This window comes from Hippoglossus hippoglossus, chromosome 17 (genome assembly GCF_009819705.1).
Source record: "Hippoglossus hippoglossus isolate fHipHip1 chromosome 17, fHipHip1.pri, whole genome shotgun sequence".
Classification (NCBI taxonomy): Eukaryota; Metazoa; Chordata; class Actinopteri; order Pleuronectiformes; family Pleuronectidae; genus Hippoglossus; species Hippoglossus hippoglossus.
The window spans coordinates 8622514-8648073 of NC_047167.1; the positions used below are offsets into that span (position 1 = coordinate 8622514).

General features: G+C 40.4%; 2 protein-coding genes across 2 annotated transcripts; one reads left to right on the plus strand and one right to left on the minus strand.

Annotated features, from left to right (window-relative positions):
- The first annotated feature begins 170 nt into the window (after positions 1 to 170).
- Positions 171 to 23617, plus strand: cdc73 (cell division cycle 73, Paf1/RNA polymerase II complex component, homolog (S. cerevisiae)). The gene is made up of 17 exons (XM_034614067.1): positions 171 to 330; positions 1027 to 1132; positions 1293 to 1362; positions 1578 to 1640; positions 1855 to 1907; positions 2459 to 2547; positions 2681 to 2894; positions 5070 to 5168; positions 5462 to 5540; positions 8533 to 8597; positions 17399 to 17456; positions 18588 to 18623; positions 18799 to 18886; positions 20452 to 20613; positions 21735 to 21835; positions 22482 to 22623; positions 22756 to 23617. Exons 1-17 carry the CDS (start codon positions 200 to 202, stop codon positions 22790 to 22792), a joined length of 1593 nt encoding a protein of 530 aa, XP_034469958.1. The 5' UTR covers positions 171 to 199; the 3' UTR covers positions 22793 to 23617.
- On the minus strand, positions 9380 to 11569 carry LOC117778485 (beta-1,3-galactosyltransferase 2-like). Its single transcript, XM_034614071.1, has 2 exons — positions 10100 to 11569; positions 9380 to 10059 (listed from the first exon to the last, which is right to left on the minus strand). The coding sequence occupies exon 1, from the start codon at positions 11407 to 11409 to the stop codon at positions 10135 to 10137; it is 1275 nt and encodes a 424-aa protein (XP_034469962.1). The 5' UTR covers positions 11410 to 11569; the 3' UTR covers positions 9380 to 10059; positions 10100 to 10134.
- Positions 23618 to 25560: the final 1943 nt, after the last annotated feature.

Genomic DNA, 25560 nt, shown 5'->3' on the forward strand with positions numbered 1-25560 from the left:
ACTAGTAATAATCGATATTGGCCTTGGAATTTAATCAAACACATTGGAGTAGGTGTGTAGAACCATCTGACCAAGTATGTCACCATGGGGGAATTGTTAGAAAAAAACAAAAGGTAGAATTCAGATCAGGCATCCTGTGAGGCCACATGCTATTTATAACTGGGGGCCTCGCAAACACACTACAACAAGAGAAGTGAAGATGGCGGATGTGTTGAGTGTTCTTCGTCAGTACAACATCCAGAAAAAGGAAATCGTCGCTAAAGGAGATGAAGTTATATTCGGAGAGTTCTCCTGGCCGAAAAATGTCAAGACCAACTACATAATCTGGGGGTATGTCAGCGCTAGAAATACATGTGAAGGTTTGTAGGCCGGCGGCTGCAGCTCCTCGGTGCCTTGTGCTGCTGGGAACCGCGAACACTCGCTAGCAACCAGATGCTAACTCAGCTCCTGTGCTCGTTGGTGTACTTGGAACTTAAAGCACTCTTTAGTTGCGCTGAAGTTATATTTAAACAGTGCAGCAGAGACTCCCGAGTCTCTGTGTCTGCACTCATTCGCGTCAGTTCGCCTTTTGTCAACTTAAAATACATGTGAGAGCTAAACTTGCATTAGTGATGTGTTGCTAACTAATAGGTCCCTATTAGTTAGCAACACATCACTAATGCAAGTTGGCTAATGTTGAGCTGTCTGTCCGTGAAGTCAGGGTTCCACTGGCTCAAGGGTAAAGAAAGAATTGTGTGTGTTGTTTTTTTTTAAAGCATCTGCATTCATGACTATTAGTAGCCTTGTGTTAGCTAACGAAGCGCACAGGGGGTCAAAAGATTAGCTAGCTCAATACCTCAAGATAGTTCCCTGCTTATTTGACAGTAGAACCAGAGTGTGGATTTTGGGGATTTTGCATTAGCTTCAACTTGCAGCAGTCAGTGTTGATTTTAGTGGTTTGCAATGATGATCAATTAATGATGAGGTCTGAGTGTTTTTACTTCTTCCTTCTCATGTTGTTCTTTTCCTGTGTTTCTGTGTCCTCAGTACTGGCAAAGAGGGCCAGCCCAAAGAGTACTATACTTTGGACTCTATCTTGTTCTTGCTCAACAATGTCCATCTTCCGCATCCATCCTATGTTCGAAGAGCTGCAGTAAGTTTTCTGGACAAACTATCAAACTGAGCCAAACTGTCAAAAAGTAAATTCTATTGCAAAACCCCCGTTGCAGCCTCTGTTTTTATAAGTCCCCATATACAACATCTTTCAGACTTCCTTACAGCTGACCTGACTGTGTTGACGTGTTTGCTTTTAGACAGAGAACATTCCTGTTGTCAGAAGACCTGATCGAAAGGGCTTGCTGTCATATCTCAATGGCGACAGTTGTAAGTAGCATTTATATCATCTCTGGTGATTTGTAAATCGTGTTTCTGTTCATGTGTAGGCTGTAAATGATTTGTTTCCGCGGCACATTGTCCGGATTTCCTGTAGGTTTCGACCCAGTAAAGGTTGCCAAGGTTAAAGCCCTGTAAATAAGGCCCTTCTTACAGTTGGTCTTATAAGAATTTCTAACATGTGATCGAATTGTCTCCATTTACAGCTACATCAACGAGTATTGACAGAAGTGCACCTATAGAGATAGGTTTGCAACGGCCAACACAGGGTAAGTTTACACCTTGCTTCTTTGTTTGCAGCTTCCTGATTATTATGATTAACCATGGTTATTTGAAACAATGACAACTAAATGGTGGCTTTTGTTATGACCTTTGCTGCTATATTCAAATTTGTCTTTCTTTATTTTTATTTGTGCTATTTCCGTGTGAATGGCTGCAGCAAAACACAGTGACATAATGCAATTATTTTGTTCCTCCGCCCAGTCAAAAGAGCAGCTGATGAGGTCTCTTCTGAAGCCAAAAAGCCAAGGATTGAGGTAAGTTGATAGGGATATAATTTCTTCATACAAAACAACACTAATATAAAAAGACATTAATAATTACATGTTGTTCTGTGTGACTCAATGCCATTTTGGATCGCTTAACTGCCTCATGGTCGCACCGTATTGTTGATGACATTATGGCAATGATAACAAGTGGCATATTTTGGTCTAATGCTTTCCAAATTATACTTTTTTATGAATATTTAAATTATATGCAATTTCATAAACATGGTATTAAATCTAATATAGATTTTGTGATAAATGAAGTACACTTTGTTGCAATTACAAAATCACCATCTTGCATACATGGCAAAAGAAACTGAAGGTAAATAGATAATCATAAGGGTCCTTGTTGTCGACAGATTTATTTCATTGTAAAATCCAACCTAATTTTCTGACTGATTCACAGTAGCCACAAGTAATAAAGTGTTTTTTGCAAATGTGCAAATTTAGCACTAACTTGTTCAACCACTGGTGTGTACGATTAATTTGTGGGTTATTCTGTAGTGTGCTCATCAAGTTTGTTCATGGCTTTGATTTTTAAGGATGAGGAGCGAGTGCGTCTGGACAAGGAGCGTCTTGCTGCCCGTCTGGAGGGCCACAAGGAAGGCATCGTGCAGACTGACCAGATCAGGTAACATTCAACATACTGCATTGTCAGTGTGGAGTGATCAAAATTAATGGCATGTTTATCACCTGCAGTTTCATGAGCCATTTAAATGAACAATATATTTCCTTCTCTCCATTTTCTTCTTCTCCTTCGCCAGATCTCTGTCTGAGGCCATGTCCGTGGAGAAAATCGCTGCCATCAAAGCCAAGATTATGGCCAAGAAACGTTCCACCATCAAAACAGATCTGGATGATGACTCAAACCAGAAGCAGAGAAGCTTTGTGGATGCAGAGGTGGATGTCACCAGAGATATTGTCAGCAGAGAGAGGGTCTGGAGGACCAGGACAACCATTCTCCAGAGCAGTGGAAAGGTCAGTCGGTTTAAAGCAAATGATATCCAATCACAGAGAGCTTTCTCTGCAAACAGGTTTTTCTTTTCTCAAAGTAAATAAGTATATTTCCCTATATACACAGTGTGTGTCAGATCAGAGTTTTCTTGTATCCTTGCCTGCAAAGTGGTTTAGTATTAGACCTTGACACTTCAACTAGCTGGGTCGATTTTAAATGAAATTTGGGCTCTTTCATACGTATCTTGTTTGGTCCAGACCTTTTAGACTTTTCAGTTAAGTCAAAACCGAAATAACAGGTGTGAAAAGTTTCTTGGACCATGTATGGGACCAGTGGACCAAAATTAAGTTCGAGCAAAAGAGTATTTTTCTCGATCTCGGATCAAACTGAATCATGGGTTTGGTTTATTCACAATGTGAAAATACTTTTTGGGGATAGTTTAGACTTTCTGACCAATTGCAGGAAGTTCACCTCATTAAACAATTGAAAAAGAAACAGAGGACTAACTCATCTCTCCAGAGATAGCTACCCAGGCTCGCAGTATTGCTTTGCAGTCTTACATACAACATAATGTTTGAAATACAAGGGCGTTTATTTGCTGCATTCAACCTGGTGTAGAGTATCTTGCCTGAAATTTGTCATGCTGGTAGTAAAACTATAATGATATTACAGCAAAGAAATTATCAATATGAAGGGGTCCCTAAATTGTTTCCATTCAAACAAGACAACTACAACCTGCTGAATTGACCAAGTCCCAGTCAGACATACGCCCGTCCACAAACCAAGCATGTATGCAGACCATGTAGGGGATCACAACAGGACGTACATATGTCATACTAAATTCTTTAGTCCGGTCCCTAAATAGCAATGTGAAACCAAAACTAACCATATCAAATGTAACAAGACATGAACCTTAGTTTAGGATTTCATGTTTGAATATGACCTTGCTGGAAGAGTCAGACGACATTTGGAACTGTACTCGAGAACAGCCTTCAGAGTTTGAAAACAGCTGTCCTAGTTTACCAAACCTGCTGAGCTCCCAGGGACAAAATCCTTGTGTGTGTGTGTGGGGAAACATTGGACATTTCCAGATGGCCAAACCTCTTCCTCAATATGTAGCAACATGACAATTACAACCACTAGATGGCAGCAATGACATGAGTTCTATCCAGTTTGAATTGACTCTCAAAAGATTGATTTTTAATGAACCACTGAAGGACTCTCAGAATGAAGTCAATCAACACTATAGCAAGTTGGTCAAACTAATTATTCTAATAGAATATAAATTACTTACCATATTTAATGTCCATTCCAACCTGGCTACAATGAAAAATTAAAATGTAAATCTAGTTTAAAATTCACTCTTTTTTTTCCCACTCTGTTTCCTATTTGAGTTGCAGTTCAAATTCAAAGGGAAATAAATTCTACGAGGACTGCAACTTTAGAAAACAGGAGGACTAATACCAGCCATCAAAACCAGTGTCAGTGTTCATATAGGTACCTGACTGTGATTTTAAGTAACACTTGTACAAGAACAGACTTTCTCCGGAGATGTTGCATGATTGACATCAAATCCTAATCCATAGATGGCCTGCATGTGTTAAAATAAAACTATATTTGTGTTATATGTCTAATTTCCCATTTATAATGATCAACTTAGTTTTTACTGTTAACTAGAAACCACCTCTCATCAGTTTTGGAAATTGATCCGCACTGGTCTTGATTTGTGGCTGACTTTCTGTACTTGCCCTGGAGGACCTCATGTAAACAGAGCTCCCCACTGTGCAATGAACAACATGATATTTATTCTTCCAACATTTCTTCTGACGTTGTTCTTCCTGGGAATTTTTCATGGCTCTTGATGGAAAATATCTGATTTGTTTTGGGGACTGATATCTATGAGTGTGGGAAATGTGGTGCAGCTGATATGTGCTCTACTGAGTGCCATTCCAGTAATAGACAGGTTCTATTCTGTGAAGACTAACATGTGACTCACTTTGCTGCGCATGCCTTTGATTCAAAATAGAATTACATAAAATATCATACAATAAGTTGTGAATAGGTTGAACAGCTCCTGTGATGGAAAGTTGTGTGTGGTTCTTCTGTTTTCATCAGCCTTTGGCCACAGATCCTATAACACAAACACACAGGATGAATGAAACAATAATGTTTTGTATATCTGTCTCGCATCATTTCAGAACTTCTCCAAGAACATATTTGCCATTCTTCAGTCAGTGAAAGCCAGAGAAGAAGGCCGAGCACCAGAGCAGAGACCAGCACAGACCACAACTCAAGTGGTACAAATTGAATTTACTCCGCTTTATATATATTTGTGTCTCACATTCCTGTTTCTTCAGATTTTCAAGGCAATTTGAAACATCAGTCAAAATAAATGTGTGTATACTAATAGCTTTACACCCAGGAATGACATTTGAATGATGTTTGATTTAAATTAAGCATGAAGACGTAGAAACCCTTTTTTTCAACCCATGAAAGCATCAGTAACCCTATAAAACTACTGAGGTTTTAACTAAAGAGAGTATGACAGTTACAACAATAATGAATTGTTTGTGTTTCATGCAATTTTCAGGACCCGTCCTTAAGGAACAAGCAGCCGGTCCCTGCTGCCTACAACAGATACGATCAGGAGCGATTCAAAGGAAAAGAGGGTGAGTTGTATTCGTGTTTCTCTAGTCTTGCTCTCAATGAAGGAGAAGGTGTGTGGTAGTTGAGGAATAAAGAGTTGTTGCTGAATTCAGATCTCCAATTACACCTGGTATCAACTAACAATTTAATGCAGGCTATAATTTCACACTGAACACATTGTAGCAGCCAGACTTCCTCCAGAAGTGAGAGGGCAGGTGAACTAAAAATGGAGCTAATGAATTAGTTTTGCTTCTTTTGCCCAAGGTACATAAGCTTTGCCTTAAAATGGATTTCATTTTACAACACATTTTACAACAATGGTTACACACTTTTTATGCCGCAATCAGTTGTGAGAACTTGTTTGATGTCATTGTAGCTATTAATGATTATTATTATTAGTCTAGCTGAATCAAGATCTTATTTCTGTGATCATTTTTATTACAGTTAATGCAAAAGTTTTCGCACACGACTAGGTACTGATTTATCAGGAACTACTGTATATGCCTCTCCAGTTATTACAAACCTTGTGTTTGTAATAGATAGAACTACAGTATGTAGACATACCTCTGTATAGAACATCTTACTCATGTTGAATGACTCAATCAAGCTGCTCATTCAAACATAGAAAACTATGATTTTCACAGTTTCATAGTATCACTTTACTCTTAGTTTATAATTTTCATTCAAGAAAAGAAATCCGTAGGAAGGTTCTGGGTTTAAAAGCTGGTTCGACCGTGTCTGTGTGGGTTTTCTCCAGCTTCCTCCCACAGTCCAAAGACATGCAGTTTAAGTAAATTGGAGAATAAATTGCCCGTTGGCGTGAAAGGTTGTTTGTCTCTGTATGATGGCCCTGTGATAGACATGCAACCTCTCCAGGGTTCACCCCTCCTCTCAACTAATGTCAGCTAGGACTGACTCCAACCCCCTACAACCCTCAGGGAATAAGTGGTGTAGCTAATGGATGGATAGATGTAAAATATTCAGGGTGTCCATCAAAATACCCACATTTGCGGTATTTGCAAATAGTCAAGTGCTTTCTTCCCTGATGTATTTCTGGTAATTGCCCATCAAGATACCATTATAGTGTATTTGGTTAACAATGACATCCCACTCCTTACACCAATATATGGTTTTATAGGGCTTGTATAATATGTTTATAGATTATTTAATAAAAACGGTTGATAGCATGATATGATCTTCAATGTTTATGTTGACAATGTGTTGTATCAGTCTAATACATGTTATTAAGAAGAATATCGTCCGTAAAGGTGTGTCTTATAGGCTGCATACTAAACGTGTTGGAGAGGAAATTGTATCCTGTATGGTTAGGGTGGTGTGTCGGTTAGCTGAGTTCTTGGAACAAAGCACAAACCTAGTTAAACCGAGGTAGAGCAAAAGGTCACTATAGAATTCAGGTGATCTCAGGGTCAACTTCTGCAAGACATGAATAGACAATGGGCTCACATGCTAGACAGTAAATTTCCATTACACTGCTGCTCTGTGCATCATCCAGTGTAGAATACATGAAGCGGTCATTTGCATTCTCAATTTTAAAAGAAAATCAGGCTTTTATGGAATAATGTAAATAAATCAAATTTAAGCATCAGAATTCATTCTTTATATAGTGTCAACTACTTGTACTGCTATTAAATGTAGGTTTAATATCAACTATTAAAGTACTGCAACTAACTCTCCTGATTAAGTACCTCTGCCAAGGAGGTTATGTTTTCACCCATGTTGCTCGTTTACTTGCCCCAAACCTGGTGAAGAGCTGTGGCGCTTGCTCGAGAAGAACTCATGAAATGTTGGTGCTGATCAAGGAGCAGATCCAGACATTTTTTCTTTGACAACATTTTTCATTATTCTAGTTAGAACCTCAAATGATGATGCTTACAAAACATCAAAACAAGATAACTCCAAATACCACACCTCCAGTGGCATGAGCCTTTTTGATTTAATAATTATTTGCTTGTTACTGATCTCCTGACTGTAAAATGTTGCAATACAGTGAGCCACTGACAGAGGTCACAGACACTATCTTTGTTGGCGCTAAGCCAGCTACTGTCAACACCAGCTATCTAAGGCTAGTGTGGCTCCATGTCCAACCCAGCTGCTTTCATACTAACATACTCCCACAATTTGAATAAGCAGTGTGAAATTCATTATCATTGAAGTTTTACATTATTTATAACTATGTTGTGTTTTTGATGTGTTACTGAGTGTATTGAGCGAATAGAGTCTGCAGACACAATGCATACAGCAGCACAGTATGATGTATTGTTTAGGAAACACAGAAAGAGTCAGTTTACATCATTGACAAGCAATTTGCAAGTTATACAGACAAAACATGACATTTTCGCCCATTCAAAAAGTCCCCCACATCAGGTGTTAACTTGCCTTGCATTCAAAGTGTTGCCCCCATTCACAGAGATTTACTTTGTGCATGTTTGCAGACGAGGCATGCATCTTCAATTAGGCTTCCCTCAGCTCTATTATAAAACCAAAAGACGGCCACACTTCACAATCTGTCTTTGAAGGCTGAAAATCTCCGGAGCCATGTACATAAACTGCATGCTGCGCGTGCTCCCCTGTGTCTGGGGAACGGTTTCTAACTTTGGCTGAAGCTGGACATTTACCTGAGTGTGGAAATCAAACACAGCTTTCGTAATAATCTAAGTTTAACACAGCTGTACTAACTGTCAGGACTTTTACTGTGGTTTACTGGTGTTTTTACACTCTCACCTCTTTTCCCCATTTGTAACAAATGCAGTCACATCACAGTTTAAACTCTTTGCGTACTTTGCCTCATTGTTTTAACACTTGTAAACTGGATTCTACCTTTCAGCACAAATGGTGAACTATTAACTATTGATATGATGTTCAGCATTTGCAAAGTTTCCTTAAGCGTTGGACAATAAGTGTAACAATTAAGGTGCAAACATTGCATAATATTTTCATGCAACAAAAAACTAAATTCTGTCAGCAGTCTTTACTCATTGTGTATATTTTTCTCAGAAACGGAGGGTTTCAAGATCGATACCATGGGCACCTACCACGGCATGACCCTGAAGTCAGTGACGGTAAGAATGGGGCTTCTTGTTTGCTGAGGATTTACCTAAGAGCTACACCGCATGTTTATATTTCATGTTGCCAGTATCTAGAAAGAGACACTTTTTAATCAGTGGTATTGGCTGGAAGCTGCTAAACCAAGTTTCAGTGTGACATTTACTGTTCAGTCTCATGTGTTTGAAGACAGTAAACACAGAATGCTATGATCCTGACTCAGTTGGCACTTGCGTATGTTGGTGTTACTTCCTTTATCTGCATATGCTTGCATATGCTTGCATGTGAGTGCTGCCCTGCGCTGTTCTCCTTGTACACAACATTTGTTTGTTCACAAAGCCACTACACCACAAAGCCACTGTGCATGGTATGTACCAAGTGGACTACAACATTCTATAATCAAAACAGCAATGTGTCCATGATGTGCGATCCAAGGGAATATAATTGAGACTTACTCGCTTATTTTCAATATTAAAGCTTTCAATATTCTATTACAAAGAAATCCTGCTGGTTTTTCCTATTCCATTTTACCTTATCAAAGAGAATCAGCAGAAACCACAGAAATATTTTTCTGTAGATTGTCTTTAGAAGGGTTTTCTCATCTACCATCATGTCCCAACAGGACCTTACTTGATCAACAAGAGGATCTGTTGTGTTACATTAACTCCCAAATGTAATTTGTATCGGCAATTTCCAAAAATGTGATATATAATGGTCTGATAATTTGATGCATAAAGTGTCTGTTCCCACATAGGTTGTCAACCTGCAACAATCTCAGTCTGCTGTTACTTAACTGTTGATACTCTTTTAAAAAGACTCCCCTGACTATTTGATATGCAAGTTTTAAATTTTTTAAAGTTTATTGGCACTGTACCTTGTTTTGAACTTGTATCTGAACATAGAAATCATGAAGTATCGCATACATTATTACAAAAAGTAGCTTTTGCACACACAGCTTATTCTTTTGTAAACTAGAGCTGTGGACATAAACTCTCCAGTGGTTTGACTCAAGACATAGAAACTTTGTTCTTCCTTTGTACAAAATTGGCAATAATAATGGAGCACACACATCAGGTTTTACTCATTTATGCAGAGTTCCCATATGAAAAGTGTGGACAAATCTTTTGTATGAGATAAAAATGATTTGCATCCAATCCCCTTTTTATATCCAAATTAACATGGATATGCAGGTTTCTTAAACTTTACCAAACCCGCTACAAAGATAATTGACTCCTTTCTCATTGCCAGGAGACAAGTTTGCCTCTCTGTTTTGAACTGCGTTGGAAGTTGTGTCTGAGGGTACAGGAGTTACCAAGGATACGGCCATGACGAATGTGATAACATCAGAAAAGGGGCAAAAATGTGTATGTCCACCCGCGTGTCATGTTACCATGACTGCCAATCAGAGCTGGAGTAGACTGTTACCACTGACTATGGCAGAGTAATGAGAGGATTGTACCTTCCCCCCTAAAGACAAAACCCAGATGTTTGTGTGTTGTTGTTTTTTTTTTCCAGTGTGAACAGGCTTAACAAGAGCTTGTGAGTGAAAAAGTGTCAGTTATTGAGCTTGTTTCGTTCATTCCTTTGGACTGTGTGCATCCTGCCCCCTCTCTCTTTAAATGTGTTGATGCAGGCATTGTGTTTGTTGGTCTGTAGGTGATGCCAGTATTTAAGTAGTTCATTGGGATGAAACCCATGCGATGTTATCAGATGGCTGTACTTGCAGCTGGAGTAAGACACCCGCCAGTGGTTGAATAGGAACTCATTGGGCGGTGGCGTGGGCTCGATCCGGAGCTTGGCTAGGCATATTCCCACATACACATCCTCCAGATGCAGGTGAGGGATACTGAGAGATGCTTGGTAGATCTTCATCGCCAAGTCTCCAGAGAGGACGTAACCAGTCCCAGAGCAGAAGGTGGGGTACTTCTCGCTTGGGTACAGCTCTGGCGGCATGTACCATTTGCTGTTTTTATTTCGGTTAGGTGCAAAGCCTCTCATGTTATTTCCTGTGAAGTAACTCTTCCTGGGAAATAGTTCTGGCCTGAGAAGCTTATAAATGAGGTACTCTGTGTTGACGAACATGTCACTGTCCGTCTTCATGACATAGCTGGCCCGTGGGCAATGCATTGCCACCCAATTCATTCCCATCAATGTCTTAATTGTCAGGTTTTTGTAGGAATCCTCAAAGTCCTGCTGAATAATATCATGATGCCTTTTGCTCTCTGCTTCTATTATCCTTTGTTGTAAAAGTCCTAGCTCTCCCTCATTTTTCCCCAGCATGAACAGACGGATGATTCCCAGAGTCAGACCGACACTCTCATTCCCCCACGTCTGGCGTATAGCGTTCCTAGCCTCCACCTTCCGAGCTTCAGTGGCTATCAGTAACACCAGAAATGGGGCGGGTCTGTTTTCTACACATTTGTCTTGCTCATTGATAACATAAGAGAAAGGCCCGCGAGTTATCATTCCTCTAAGATCTCCCTCTCCACTTTGGCTTGTGTTAGCTGCCAGGGTGTTCTCAGAACTTGGGTCTCGAGGAGAGAAGACGCCTTCCTTCTCATGGAAGCTGATGTTGGTGTCAGCCTTCAAAGTCGGCTGAGGAACGATGACAAACCTCCAAATTGAATGTTGGGAGCTCATATTCAGTTTGGTTTTGGTGTTTTGAAGTCCACCACTTCCGTACACCACTGGATGGCCTCTCCACCATGGCATACCTGTTAGCCTAGGCAGCCACACCTGGTGGGCCAGAAAGACCAGTACACCCAACAGTGAAAGGAGATACAAAAGTTTAGCTGTGTGTGCACAGCAGTGGCGTCGTCTCCACTGCATGGTTCTGTTGATAGGAGTTTACTCAGTCGGTAGGCATCGAAGTCCACTTGTCAGCAGCATTTGATCAAGTCTTGATCCCGGAGACGAAAGGAAGTTTCCTTGGTGAATTGACGAATGGACTTGGTCCCTGTGTTGGTATCCCATTTCCATATACTATATTGTTGATGTCCAGTGATGCCCTAGAAGATAGTAGATAAGAGGATATAAATGAGAATGAAATAGATACAGCATATCACATAGCCCCATGAAAGCAGCTATAATCAACGATTTTATATTGACAATGGCTGGAGTGTCTACATGGATGTTAAAGGTGTTGTTCTGTGACAAACACAGAGAGACATACCAGCAGTTCCCTGTAACTCTTTGGTCCTTGTTGGTTTTGTTGGTTTCATGCTCTGCAATTTTGTTTGGGTTAATGTCTACTATTTTTATCAGGCAGCTGTTTGTCGTTCAATAATATGTAAACTCTATTAAGCTGCAAAGTGCTAGCTACACATTTAGCAGCCAGATACAGGGTTTTTCCTGCATAGAGAATTGTGAGGTGGCCGCCTCCATCCAATTTTGTGCCGCCTCCGCCTCCCGACAAAATTCTAGTACCTGTTTACACCGAAAACATCACAGTGCAAACCGGTTATAGTGATTAACAATTTCTCTGGATAAAAGCTTACGACAGAATCATAATCATAATTTGGGTCGTAATTGGATCTTTTCATATACGTTAGGATCGTAAAAAAGTTTATACCAGCTCTGTCAGTAATTTACTGCTCCTCTCTTTCTATATCATTCCGCGCTGCAAACTGCCAACCTGAATCGAGCCAAACCGAGCGCGCCCCGCCATCTCCTCCGGCTCTCCATACTTTGTCTACATTTACAAATTCTGTTGGTTTTACCCAGTCACAATCAACCACTTATAGTGATTCATTTGGCCTGGGACAAACATGATCACTCTGACCAGAACAAATGAGTGGATTCAGAAGGTGAAACTCTGGAGTGCTTTTACTTTGAAACGGGTTCGGAAAGTGTTGTAAATACATTTGTGTCATAGACAGATAAACATTGTGGTTCACAGCAGAATAAACAGAGACAATTATCTTTCACCTGAGCTTTAATGTTTATCTGATGAATTTATGTCACAAACAAATGTTTGCCACACTTTCTTTATGACTTTTCAAAATAAAAGCACTCCAGTGTTTCTGTTGATGTAATTCATTCCCTTGTTTAAAAAGGTTTTTTTATTGTGAAATAGTTGCAGGAGCGGAAGATGCACGGCTTCATACTGTGTAGTACTGGTATTTATTTGAGTACAAGGGACTTCTTTCATACAGGGCAATAATCATATTTGGCCATATTAAAATCAAAGCCGAAATGTAAAAACATTGTGCTGCAGTAGCAGTTCCTATCTGAATTGATATTAATTTGAATATTGTGCATTGAATAGAAAAAGTTGCACAACTGCCCTTTTGTGTAGATTTATTTCTTGTACATTCAGCCTTTAACAGAAATTGCAAAAAATAATAATTGTGACCCTCCTAAGTGGTTTTTTTGGAAGGTATCAGGGTGGTAGATCTCAGCTTACGTTTGGAATTAAAGTGATCTTGGGCTCGAAAAGGCTGGTGACCACTGTTATACACTAATAGGTTGAATATTGACGTCAAATCCATGTTCCTTCCTGCTGTTCTGTTGTGGCCCTACAGATGATTTAAAAACTGACTGCAATAGATAATGACAAGTCAGCAGACTATTCTGTCTTTGGCACGTTGTAAACTACCATGCATGAAAAATTGGTGGTGCACATGTTTTTACAGCAAGCTAATGTAGAACAATATAAATAAACAACACATCTGACTGTTTCACATCCTGAAACCTTTTCTTACATCGTTGCTTTCAGTGCAAGAATGAACTGATTATGATTTACATTCACAACTCGACATTCCTTTGGTTTTGAACAGAACCCAGATGGTAAAGAACAGCCTATGTTTACATGCTGGACTATGACGTGAAGTGTGTTCTCTCAGTTCTTTACTGAATTACACACTACCCCTCTTAAAGGACCCCAACAAGACAAAGACCGGTTTGTGAGAGCTAACAGAAGCACTGAAAAGACGTATGTTTGCTCTCTTGAATGTACAAATGGAAACCAATGTTTCCTGTATAAAACAGGAAACCCCCTTCACATTATTTCTTCGTGGTTGCATTTTGTTGGCATGCATTTATTTTTAAGCCTTCACATCAAAAACGTACCTGTTTTCTTCTAAGTACTCATTTCTTTCTCATATCCATCGGTATTGATCTCACGTACAGTTTAGGTCCTCATTATTTACTTTGACATGTTACAAATCAGCCTTTCTTATAATTAGAAGGTAAAAATATTGGGGTTCTTTACCAGTAGTAGTCCTCTTCAAGGAACTCGTAGTTATCTACCACATGCATGAAAGAAAACGTGCGTCTGTGTGCATCAGCAGCACATGTCAGAGCTCCAGTGTTGCAGTCTCTCTGTCTTTGGCGCATTGTCCCCAGTGGCTTGATGCTAATGGTGCTGCTGCCGATGCTTCCTCTGGCCAAAGGCAGAAGAAAGTCAGCAGCTGACAGTTAGCGAGGGTCCTTTCACTGTCCTCTCACTCCATGTTGTGAATATTACTGCAGCAGTCGGTAGATTGGGTTATTCTCTGGATGATGCATAACCAGGCTAATGCTTGTTTCCTCTTGCTTCTCTCTTTCCTCTGATTCACATGCTCTTGTGATATCTTCCCTCCCCCTATTTGCTTCTCTTCCTTTTTGTCATTTCCATTTTCCTCTTCTAACCCTCCTCATTCAGCGGCCCATCTGTGCCGTCTCGTTGTCTGTGAGAGGACTAAGGCTAGGAGGGTGAAAGCAGCGGGGGAGGAGAAAGATGGAGCGGGAGGCAGCGCTGTGAATTGTGTATTCATTCTGGAAGGCAGCTCCCGGCTTGGTGGCAGTACGCTCTCTTACCACGTCATGCCGTCTCTGCTGCTGTTGCTGCCTACTCCGTTGTGGGGGGAGGGGTTGGTCTCCTGACCTATATGAATTCCTGACCACTCTTCAAAAAGGATAATAAAGCATTATCTCAATCTGTCGTGATTTGAACTAATAGGAGAGGGTTGTGAAACATTCATGTCAGCACCTCCACAACCGCTTCCTTTTAACCTGTGCATGCATGGACAGTGCAGCTCAAAACCCCATTTTAGTTCCAGTCTCTTGTGTTGGGCGATGATTAGGACACTTAATTAAAACAATCTTTCCACTGTGCTCATTCAACCGTGTTGGACTGTTGTCTGAATTTTCATATTCAAGCATTGTCATTTTAATTCACCTACTGTATGGCTAGGAGCAGCATTTTTCTTCCCCCTGAGTAAGGCAGGGGAAGAGGGGTGCTTGTTTTTGTGTTTCAGTCACAATCCCATTTGTAGCCTTCTGCCCACCTTTTTAAAGAGGCTTCCACAGATTTTCATAATCAAGTCATGCTCACGTCCATGTTGCAGGAAAGTTCAAATCTCAACATGATGAGGTATACAGGTTGATTCCTGTAACCAAATTGCGTAGCTTCTGTATGATAGTCCTGGAACTTGATGGTCAAAACAACAGTATTTGTAAACTAGGACAATGTATGGAGAGCCGGAGGAGATGACCTATCGTTAAAACGTGTATAAAAAGGCCCCAAATGAACACTGTAAGCTTATCACTATAACCAAATAATTTAAACCGAATTTGTATAGGAACGATTTTCTCCCAAGCATTTTGATCCATATAAATGGTTGATCATTATATCCGTGATCTCTATAGGCAATTTCCACTGACTCAAATTTTAACTCTCTAAAAAAGGAAAAAGGTTGTGTCCTGTTCAAATGTAAACTTGTAGCGGCACATCCTGTTAAGGAGAACTGTGTTCTGTGGTGTGGGTCATCCAAGCGAACATTTCTGGTAGATAGCTTTGTGATGTGAACATCATATCATATTCCATCATTGTGGATCTGCTACTCAACCTGGACTCCATCAAACTATTTCATGTCTGAAACACAGACTGGTGCCTGAACAACACCCCTCTGCTGTTTGGTCTACCTGTTTTTATGTGAAACATTTGGTTTGAACCCTCTCAAGAATACTTGTCCAAGGTTCACTCTTGTTGTACCTTGGTTTCTATCACTCTTCCTCTTGCCATCTTTGTCTCTTCTGACAGCGGGGCTCTTTTTCCTTCACTGGATAGAATTTCTAAACTTACGCAGGATGTTCCAACATCTGCCATTTCAGCAACTTGGGTAAAGGTTCTTCTTCTACTGGTGTTTTGGTGGTTAGCAAACAGCTTTTTGGTGCAGATACTGTCAGCTTCTGAATTGGAGAGAGGGGAAGCTGGTGGGCTGCAGCAGATTGACGTAGTCGTGGAATATGTTGTCAGGGCTGTCGCATATCTTTCAGTTGAGTAGTGCATCTGAATTATCTCCAGAAGCTGAATGCAAGTCATTCATTGAGTAGGAGATTTGTAGATTGTGATCAGTTCGAGTTCCTTCCACAAAGAACTGATGTCATTGGCTGAGAACTGATGTAGAGTTCAGTCATTTAACTTCTGTTAAGTATTGCTGTGAAACCATGGCTTGGATAACTACTTTAGACACAATTGCTGTTATTTTGATGTATTAAAGGGGACATAGCATGCCCATTTTACCACAAGTTGATATGGTTCCTTGGGGTCTTAATGAAATGTCTGTAACATACTTTGGTCAAAATACCACAAGGATCATTTAAAACAGCACCCTTTTTACCCTGTCTAAAACAGCCCTCCACAGAATGACCTGTTTTGAGTGCCTGTTCCTTTAAATGCTAGTGAGCCAGCTCCCCTCTCCCCCCATGATTTTAAACAATATAAATTACATATTTTATATGATATAAATTATCAAATATGCAATCCCATACTTTGTATTCCCCTTCTGTTGTCCTGGAGTTTTAATTTTCCCAATCACATAATTAAATGTCCCCCTCTGCCCGTCCACTACAAGCACACAAGCAGATAGACAGAGAGAGAAAGAGAGGGGTGGGGGGGGCTATGAAGACCATCATTTACCCCCGAACCCCGACATTCAACGGGTACAACAACAAGCGGAGAAAGCAGAATCGCGGGCTGACCTTATATATACAGTCTATGGGGCTGACCAGCGCGGAGAAATGCGCGTCCCGTGTGACCAGCCAGGCGGCTGCGCGCTTGAGAACGGCGCTTCCGCGTCCGGTGTAAACCTGGCGTAACAAGTGTGGGGGGATGAGGTGGGGGGTGGGCCAAGGCCATGTAGGGAGACTTCCAGTGTATTGTGTCACAATACACTAGAAGCTCATTCCAGTCACTCAAGCATGACGTTTCTGACTTAGAGGAACCATAACAAAACGTGCGAGTGTCTTTTTTCCAGAGTTTTTGGGTTGGTAGACATGCCAGATACCCACATTAACGTGTAGAAGCACTAACAAAGTGGAATTTTCGTGATATGTCCCCTTTAAGAAGTTTTCTCCTTAAGTTTGTGTGTTTCTGTTCTGCATTTTGTCAGTGGTGTGGTTTTGTGCAGCACAACACTGACCGTCTTGAGACTGAACATCATTCAGCCGCAGCCAGGTTAGGGTTAGGGTTGGCCACTTTTTAAATCCTCCTCCTCATCAAACACAGGCACATAATCATGCTTGTGTGTGCACACATACACAAACACACAGGGAATCAATAGGGACTTGGAATGAGAGAAGGATACCCACCCTCAACAAGGAGAATTATATTAACTAGGAAAAAGGGTTGCAGCCTCTCTATGAAAGTTGTCCCAATTCAACACTTTCTCCAAAGCCACCTTTTCCTCTTAGACTATCTAAATTTTGCAATTCTCAAAGGTTTTTGGACGCACACCAACACAGCCTGATATTGTTGCAATATTGTATTCATATAAGATTTGCTGTATAGTATGTTTGCTGCATGTATATGACCTTGGGATGTTGTGTTTTCCAGGAAGGAGCATCTGCTCGGAAGGCCCAGACCCCTGCACTGCAGCCTGTCCCTCGTCCTGGTTAGTGTTTATTTCCAAATATCTACATACATTCATGCACAGGCTTCCTGACATTGTTTGAGGGAAAGTTTACTAACATTAAGTTGCCTCATACATTACAAGGACCGAGAAAAATGGGTTTTCTTATAGAACAGCACAGGTAACAGAGGATTAATAGTCTATGCAGAGCTCTGCTAACACTGAACATTTGAATTGTTTGTCACGAAGAGTCGAGGTTAACGCTAAGGTTCAATGTAATAAACCAGTAATGGGTGAACATGTACAAGTATATGGGTTTCTCCTCCACTGGATTCGTCTTGATGTTTTGCGTTTTGAAAGGACCTGAAATCAACAACAGACTGAGTAACTTTCTCCGACACAAATTAAAGTCTTGTTTTATGTTGCCGTTTGTCATGCCCCATCTGCTCCTTCCTCTTTATCTATTTCTTGCATTCCATTGCATATTGGATATGCAGGGAAGGTCCAAGCACATGATGAATAACTACAGTGTGAGCTGTAACAAAGCAGCTTTTCTCTTCATGTTTCACAGTCAGGCTGATGCTTTCCCCCTTTGTCTGAATTCCTCAAGGGTTTGGCCCATGATCAGACTGCTACCTCTCTCAAAAAATTATCTTGAGCTTGCCAGTAGCCAGGTTATAGATTTGTAAGATTGATTTTTGCTACACATGGCATATTTACACACACATTATTTTTAGATGAGACTTCCCCTGTGGAAGAGGCGTTGTCTTGCAGAGAAGAATCACACTTATTTTGAGAATCACAACATAGCAGCATCGATCTATGTGTTGCAACTGATGACAAGACTGATTCATTTTGGATGCATTCCCCTAAAGCTGTAATACAGATTAATAGATGACTGATAAAAAGTCCAAAGATACTATTTAAATATACTACTTGCAGATTAGAGATCTTTTACATGTGTACTTTTATTTAGCATTTTAAGCAAGGCATGTGCTATAATGTCTGAGGAATCATTCAGTTATAAGATGTTGATGTTTGTATATAATGGTCACTGTAATTTAGTAGTTAATTTAGGTATCAAAACCTTATCTTGTCTGCTCTGTATTAGATTTGTTTTTACATGGATATGCTCATAAACCTTTCACATTTTCCTTGTCCTTTCCTATCAAGTTTCACAAGCCAGACCTCCACCAAATCAGAAGAAAGGTACATCATTTTTTTTGTGTCATAGATATAAAATACTGTTGTTTAGTGTATACATTATATGTCTTTGTGTTTTTTGGGGACTTTTGCATTTACCTCTTGTAATTTCCTTTATTGATCTGTCTGTCCGACTCATTATCTATTTTTTATCTATTTATCTATATTTTTTTTTCTACAGGTTCCCGGACACCCATCGTCATCATCCCTGCTGCCACCACCTCACTCATCACAATGCTCAATGCTAAGGATCTTCTGCAGGATCTGAAGTACGCATACACTCCTGTTGCACTTTAGAAAATTGTGTTTATTTCATTCACTGCTGCAGTTTGGTGGCAATTTGAGAAAACCTTAGTTCTCGTTGTTTAGTAACTTGATACTGAGAGAGCAGAGGGCTCATTCGAAAGTTTCAATGAGTATTTTTTAAACGCATTAAATGGATCCAAAAACTAATTGACCCACAGTAATTGCAATATTATAATATTATTTCTGGGAAGATTGTTAGATTTTTTAAATATAAAATGAAGCACAGAATGGGCCTGTGACACCTGAATCCTTTTTCTTATCAAATTCTTATCAAATCAAATAAGTTGGTTAATCAAGATTTGTTTTTAAATCATCAAACTACGCAGAAAGCATTTCACTACATTATACAGCAAACACAGCTTAGCAAAATGTACAACGTTTTTCAACTGAAGCATGCAGGTTCCAACATATACAAAGTTAAATCTGTATTTTTTTCCCCAATGATTTCACAGTTAGGACATAGACATAAGTTCACCATATACTCTGTTCACACGCTGCATGAATACGCTCACTGGCACTCACTCATGTAACGAGATGACAAAATATGAACTTAACAATCAACTAACATGTTTTCAATGTGGCAACTGTGAGAATTGCCAGTAAATCCTGCACATTATACTTTAAAGAAGTATAATACGTGATGCACATAGCAACTGTGATCAGGTTTAAGTCCAGAAGAGAGAAGTGTTACATGTAAATGAACTCCATGTAAATGAACCACTTTGCAACAACAATGCAACACTTGTTTATATCTACATGTTAGACAAAGCAACCCACTCGAGCTTTAAACAGAATATACCTCAACAGCATTACATCACACGAACCTCCTTTTGCTACGACTCTTAAATACTACACTTCAGTCGAAAAAAACCTGACTGAGATTGTAATAACGTTTATCTCCTCACTTTAATAACGGGTATTATTACCTGAAATGAGGCTGGTTCCGGAAAGGTCACATTATTATGCAGCTGGTTCTGAAAAACAATACAAGAAAGAAGAAGTACAGAACAATATAAGGGAATCGCTTTGTTTTCAATTTGAGGAAACAAATTGAGTAACATGATCGAACTTGTCCCCTTCTCAGTTCCCAAACTTTCTCACAGAACAGGATCAGTCGGCCTTCCACTGAAAAATATAATACTGTGTTGATGCCAGTAACTAAATGTTATGAAGGGATTCACTGGAGGGAGAATTGATCTCACCCCTTTGATTCTGTTTTAACTTGTCTCTTTAGAAAAAGACTGGATGTTGTATATTGTGCTTTCCTGTGGTTTTTAACAAGTGGAACCATTCGTTCAAATCCCTGTTATTTACATGAAATTGTTCAATGAGCATCACTATGTCAGGTGGAGAAAGCTGGACTGATGTGCTGTGGCATTTACTGTTGCAGAGTCACTGTACACAGAGGGGGGGGGGGGGGGGGTTAGTCAACTGAATGTAATGTGTGTATTCAACATGTAACATTGTGCAAAGTAGAGGGTTGGAAAAGAAAATGAGAAGATTTAAAATGTTGTTTGTAACTCACCAGGTTTATCACATCAGAAGAAAAGAAGAAGGGCGGCATCCAGCGCGACAACGAGGTTCTGCTTCAAAGACGCAAAGACCAGATCCAGCCGGGCGGCACAACCCTGAGCGTGACTGTGCCGTACCGTATCATCGACCAGCCGCTCAAACTGGCTCCACAGGACTGGTTAGCACTTCATGATTTATTTACAGAAAACCAGCGAGGCCTCCAGAGATGGCATATTGTCAAAGTGTCAAACTTAATCTCGGTTGTAATATGAAATGCCTTCTCTTTTTTTTTAAATGGGTGTGAGCAGTCTCAACAAACGGTTGTTCGCTGTAGTCATAACATGAAGCAGCCACTTGTCAGACCCATGTTCAGATGACTCAGCTGTTGACTATGAGACTGAGTCATTACAGTTTGACACATAGGATTGAGTGGCACAAATGCAGCCTGTGTCAGAACCACATGTAATCTAACTGGTACAAAAACCCTTACCTCTCTGTCGTCCCATTCATTGATTTTAGATGAAAAAGAGCCAGTGGTTTTTTTTTTATTGTTTGAAGAAATGGATCCTGTTATTTTTTCCTGTGGGTGTGTTGTTCCAGGGTTTTCACCATCCTGTGCATATCTCTTGATATTACAATAGCTGCTCTTTCATTATAATGTCAACCCTCAGTGCATAAACCATACGCTGCAAAATGATTAAAATCTGCAGGGAACAGCACACTGCCAAGACAAACACATTGATGATGAAAAAGCAGCATGATGTCAACCACTGCACCAGTAGTTTGAACTGGTGGCAGGTAACGTGGTTTTATGTCTCTGCGCCGGGTCCTGCCGGAGGCATTGTGTTTTTGGTTTGACGTCCATCCCTGTCCATTCTTGTGAAGACAATATCTCAAGAACTGTGAGGGGATTTTGTACAAATGTTCAATTGGACTCAAAGAGGAACTGAATAGATTTTGGTGGTCAAAGGTTAAGTTGACCTTGCAAACATTTTTAGCCATTTTATCTTAAGAACGCCTTCAGAGAATTCTTTCAAATTTGGCACAAATGTTCACTCACGGATAAAGTGATTTAGATTTGGGTGGTCAAGGTCACAAACAGGTTTTTGGCCTCTTGAACATATCTCAAGTCTGTCTTTCATTTTAAAAATGACCTCATGAGTTTGGAAAAAAACACAAATTGCTCTGGTTAGTGGGGCATACAACCACTGGGCAGTAATTCCAGTTGTATCCAGCTGTGATGTGAAGCACATCTGCCTCTGTTTCATGACACCAACCGGAGGATGTTTCTTCTTGCAGGGATCGAGTGGTGGCTGTGTTTGTGCAGGGACCTGCCTGGCAGTTTAAGGGCTGGCCGTGGCTGCTGCCCGATGGATCTCCTGTCGACATTTTTGCCAAAAGTAAGCAAATTTTTTACTAATGAAATTGTTACCACCCTGACAGCAAGGTTTTAGCTATATTTATAGAGTGGCTGCAATATATAAACAGTCTATAGTGGTCCCTGGTCAGCCTGTTGTTTGTGTGCTGGTCAAATGTTTCAAAGTCCCTCACCAGTAGCTTATTATACCTCCTAAAAGTCCTCTCTGTTCCTCAAAATTACACATTCAAAAGATTTGTCATGCGAAGATTCCTCTCGCAGCCTATAAATGGCTCAGATGTATCTCTACACCTTCCTTCCTCCTCCTGAGATCTATGAATATGCTGATATGGTCGCTCCAAGTCTCACAGCACCACCTGCAGTTGAGGAGCCTTTTCCAGCTACTGAGCTCTACCCACCCAGGGTGACATCACAAACCCTGGCTGTTTGAATCCCTTTTTAACGGACTGACATTTGTTTACTGCGATGTTAAGGTGAAAGAACTCAACCAATTACGTTGAGTATTTATTTTTGCTCAAAATATATCTTTTGTTGTATAAAAGGCACAAGGGGGACATGTTAACATGTTTTACATTTAAATTTTCACTGGAGTAAAAGGCAGAAGAACGTTTTAGTTCTGCACACAACCTGGATTCTTCTGTGTAAATGTGCGTATGATTTCCCTCCAGTTCGAGCCTTTCATCTGAAGTATGACGAGGCAAAGATAGACCCCAATGTGCAGAAGTGGGATGTGACCGTCCTGGAGTTGAGTCACCACAGGCGCCATCTGGACCGGCCCGTCTTCCTGCGTTTTTGGGAAACCCTCGACAGGTGTTTATCTCATGCACCTTCTTATATACACAGCTGTTTGTCGACTGGTTGCCTTATTTCTTACGGATGATGTAATTTATGAAGTCATTCAGTCTCAAACTAACATTTCTTCCCTTCTTTCTCCTTCATCAGATACTTGGTGAAACACAAAGCTCACCTCAGGTTCTAAACCCAGATCACAGCATCCATCCCCGATGGTCCCACAAATAAATTCTCTTCCAGGCCCAGCTCTCGCGGAGGTATCCCCTCTCATCCAGGCTGCCATCCCATCTTCTAATACGATCCCCACGACAACAGGAGGAGGAGGGGGACAGATCACCCGCTGCTCTTCCTCCTGCACTTCCTCTGGGACTCCTAATGCAATGTGCTGGATTTCTTGCTCTGGACACTGGAGAGGAGATTTATGGGATTTTTGTGTTTCTGTTGTAATTGTTTTCTAATGTTTTCATGTAGTTAAACGAAAATACCAAAATATGTTTTATATAAAAAAAAAAGGCAACGTACTGTGGAAACAATTTAAATGAGATGTTAAGCAACATACGGGGGTGGAGGGGGAGCTGGGTTTGTCAGTGGTAAAAACTGATTATTGTGAATTCAGCTCAGAAATGTTTAGATTGAGAGACGTGTGAAAATATCTCTCGGTGCAGCCACTCAGTTTGAGGAAAGAGACTCCCTTATACTTATATTTTTTTTCCATTTTGGGTGTTTGTGGTCTGAATGTACATAAATGATGAAACCTGTTCGAGCAGAGAGGAAGATGCAGTTAAGGGATTTAATTTAGAGAACTACTCTGCTCGGGCTCAATAAAAGAATCTCAGTCAAGCAGCCAGTTCCTAGTTCAGTTTTTGGCGGTTCAGCACATCTGGGTCATGCAATGACCCTGTTTAAGTCTTCTTTTTCTTCTTTGTTGGTGTCACGCTAGAGGAGAGAAATGATGCAAGTATTGCTTTAAGTCATCACATAAAAATAGACAATAAAGCCTCAGAGAAACAAACTGTGCTGCCTGTTGAAGATTGTCAATGTTTACTTTGTTCTTTTTTTTTCTCTGTAGTTTCATTTGAGGGTTTTTATGCCTCCTGCCGGTGACACCCAGTGGCCAGAGGTGTTCTTTCTGTCCAACCCATTCTTGTGAACAAGATCTCTCAAGAACCCCTTGAGGGAACCTCTTCAAATTTTAGATTTTGGTGGTTATAGGTCAAAGTCACTGTGACCTCACAAGACCCTTTTTTTTACCTTGTGAACGTAAACCTTCACATAACTGAAAAACACCTGGAGAGAATCTCTTAGAAATGATATCTCAAGTCTTGTCTTTTGGGAACTTCTTTGACCAGTTGTCACTAGGACTCAAAGATTAACTGAGTAATGGTCAAAGGTTAGGGTGACCTAATATTATTGTCAATGCAACATCTCAGGACAATAATTCTTGCGTTCATCCTGTCGTAATATATGTGTAAATATAATGGTGACGGGACACGCACACCAATGGGAGGTGAACCAGCAGTAGTGACATTTCTTTAGGGCCTTAAAGCATCATGAGTGCAGCAGATCCTCTTGTCACTATACATAGAAATATTCATTTATAGAAATCAATTAAATATTGATACAGATACACAATGTTTTCACACAGATATTGCATTATCATTGATTAATACAGAAAAACTACTGCATGTTTTATTTAAAACGTTAATTGATTTTAATCGGCTCAAATTTATATATATTCCTGAATTCCCTTCTTTTTGATGAATTTCTTTATGCAAAGCATCACACATCCAGACAGGAACAAAAAATATGTATATTATTAGAATTCAATTCTCAGAGACGCATGACAAAATAGAGAAAAAAACAGTGGTGAGAGTGGTGAAACAAATACAAATGCTTCAATGCAGGCCACTGAGTGAGACTCAGCCCACTTTCACTTCCTTTTTCTCACCAACATTTTGTAGTAATATAACGAACTAAGTGTCAGTCAAACCTTCAGCCCGCTGCAGTTATAAATGTAAAACGCAAAGATGATACTACTGTGATAAGGGAGAAATAGTGGGAGTGTGTGTGTCTATCCATCGATCGATCATCTATCTATCTATTATCTCTGTTCATCTCTTATCTCTATCTGCCTTTTCTGCAGTATTTGGATTTATAATGTGTCTATGGGAGGCTTTTCTGACATTTCTACGATGCATTTCACTGCATGTCACCTCCCTGTATTCTATCAGTTAGATCAAAAGCAAACAATTCAATTTAGGAACCCTGGTATTTACAGAGCATTATATTTCATGCAGAGGGTATACAAGTGTGTGAGTGAAGCTCAAGCCTCACTCAGTTTTCCTTGGATTACTTGGTTGGCTGCACTTTGAATTGATTGGACTACTTCGCTCACAAAAAGATTCTCTTTGGAAAATTCTTCAATTTCTTTGCACCGACACGATGGCAGGAGCAAAGGAAAACACCACGTTGACCTTCATGCCAATTCCTCTGTTGTTAGCAGAGAAGACGAATGGTGAACAGGAGGCCGTAGTGTCTGTGGCCCACTCCAGGAAGCCAAGAAGCACGGCTTCACCTAGACCTGAGGGCGACAAGAAAGGATGCGCTCAAACCGAGCCCGTCCTACAAAGGGCAGCCAAAAGTACATGTTGCCTTCAGATTTCCGACCGAGCAGAGGACTGAGGATGCAGAGTCTCAGCCTCCAGATAAGTCAATCCAGAGTCTGTCACCGAAAGTGTTCCTGCTTCCATGACTCAGCTGCAGGACCAGATGATGGACACAGAGGAGAACAAGCAGGAATTCGTTGAGATGGTCTTTGAGAGGGAGGAGACTCTGCTGAGCTGTGCCAACGCCCCTAACAGTAAGTTATGCTTCGATGACTGGAAGCTTCTTTTATAATCTTTTTATAACTTAGCACCTTGTCATTATTTTGCATGTTCCAACCTCGCTTTGCTC

Bases quoted from the DNA above. Each gene is read 5' to 3' on its own strand.
- cdc73 (XM_034614067.1), top strand. From the start codon at position 200: ATGGCGGATGTGTTGAGTGTTCTTCGTCAGTACAACATCCAGAAAAAG. The intron at 1,363-1,577 runs GTAAGTAGCATT...CTCCATTTACAG, and splicing joins ATATCTCAATGGCGACAGTT to CTACATCAACGAGTATTGAC. The intron at 2,895-5,069 runs GTCAGTCGGTTT...GCATCATTTCAG, and splicing joins TTCTCCAGAGCAGTGGAAAG to AACTTCTCCAAGAACATATT.
- LOC117778485 (XM_034614071.1), bottom strand. From the start codon at position 11,409: ATGCAGTGGAGACGACGCCACTGCTGTGCACACACAGCTAAACTTTTG.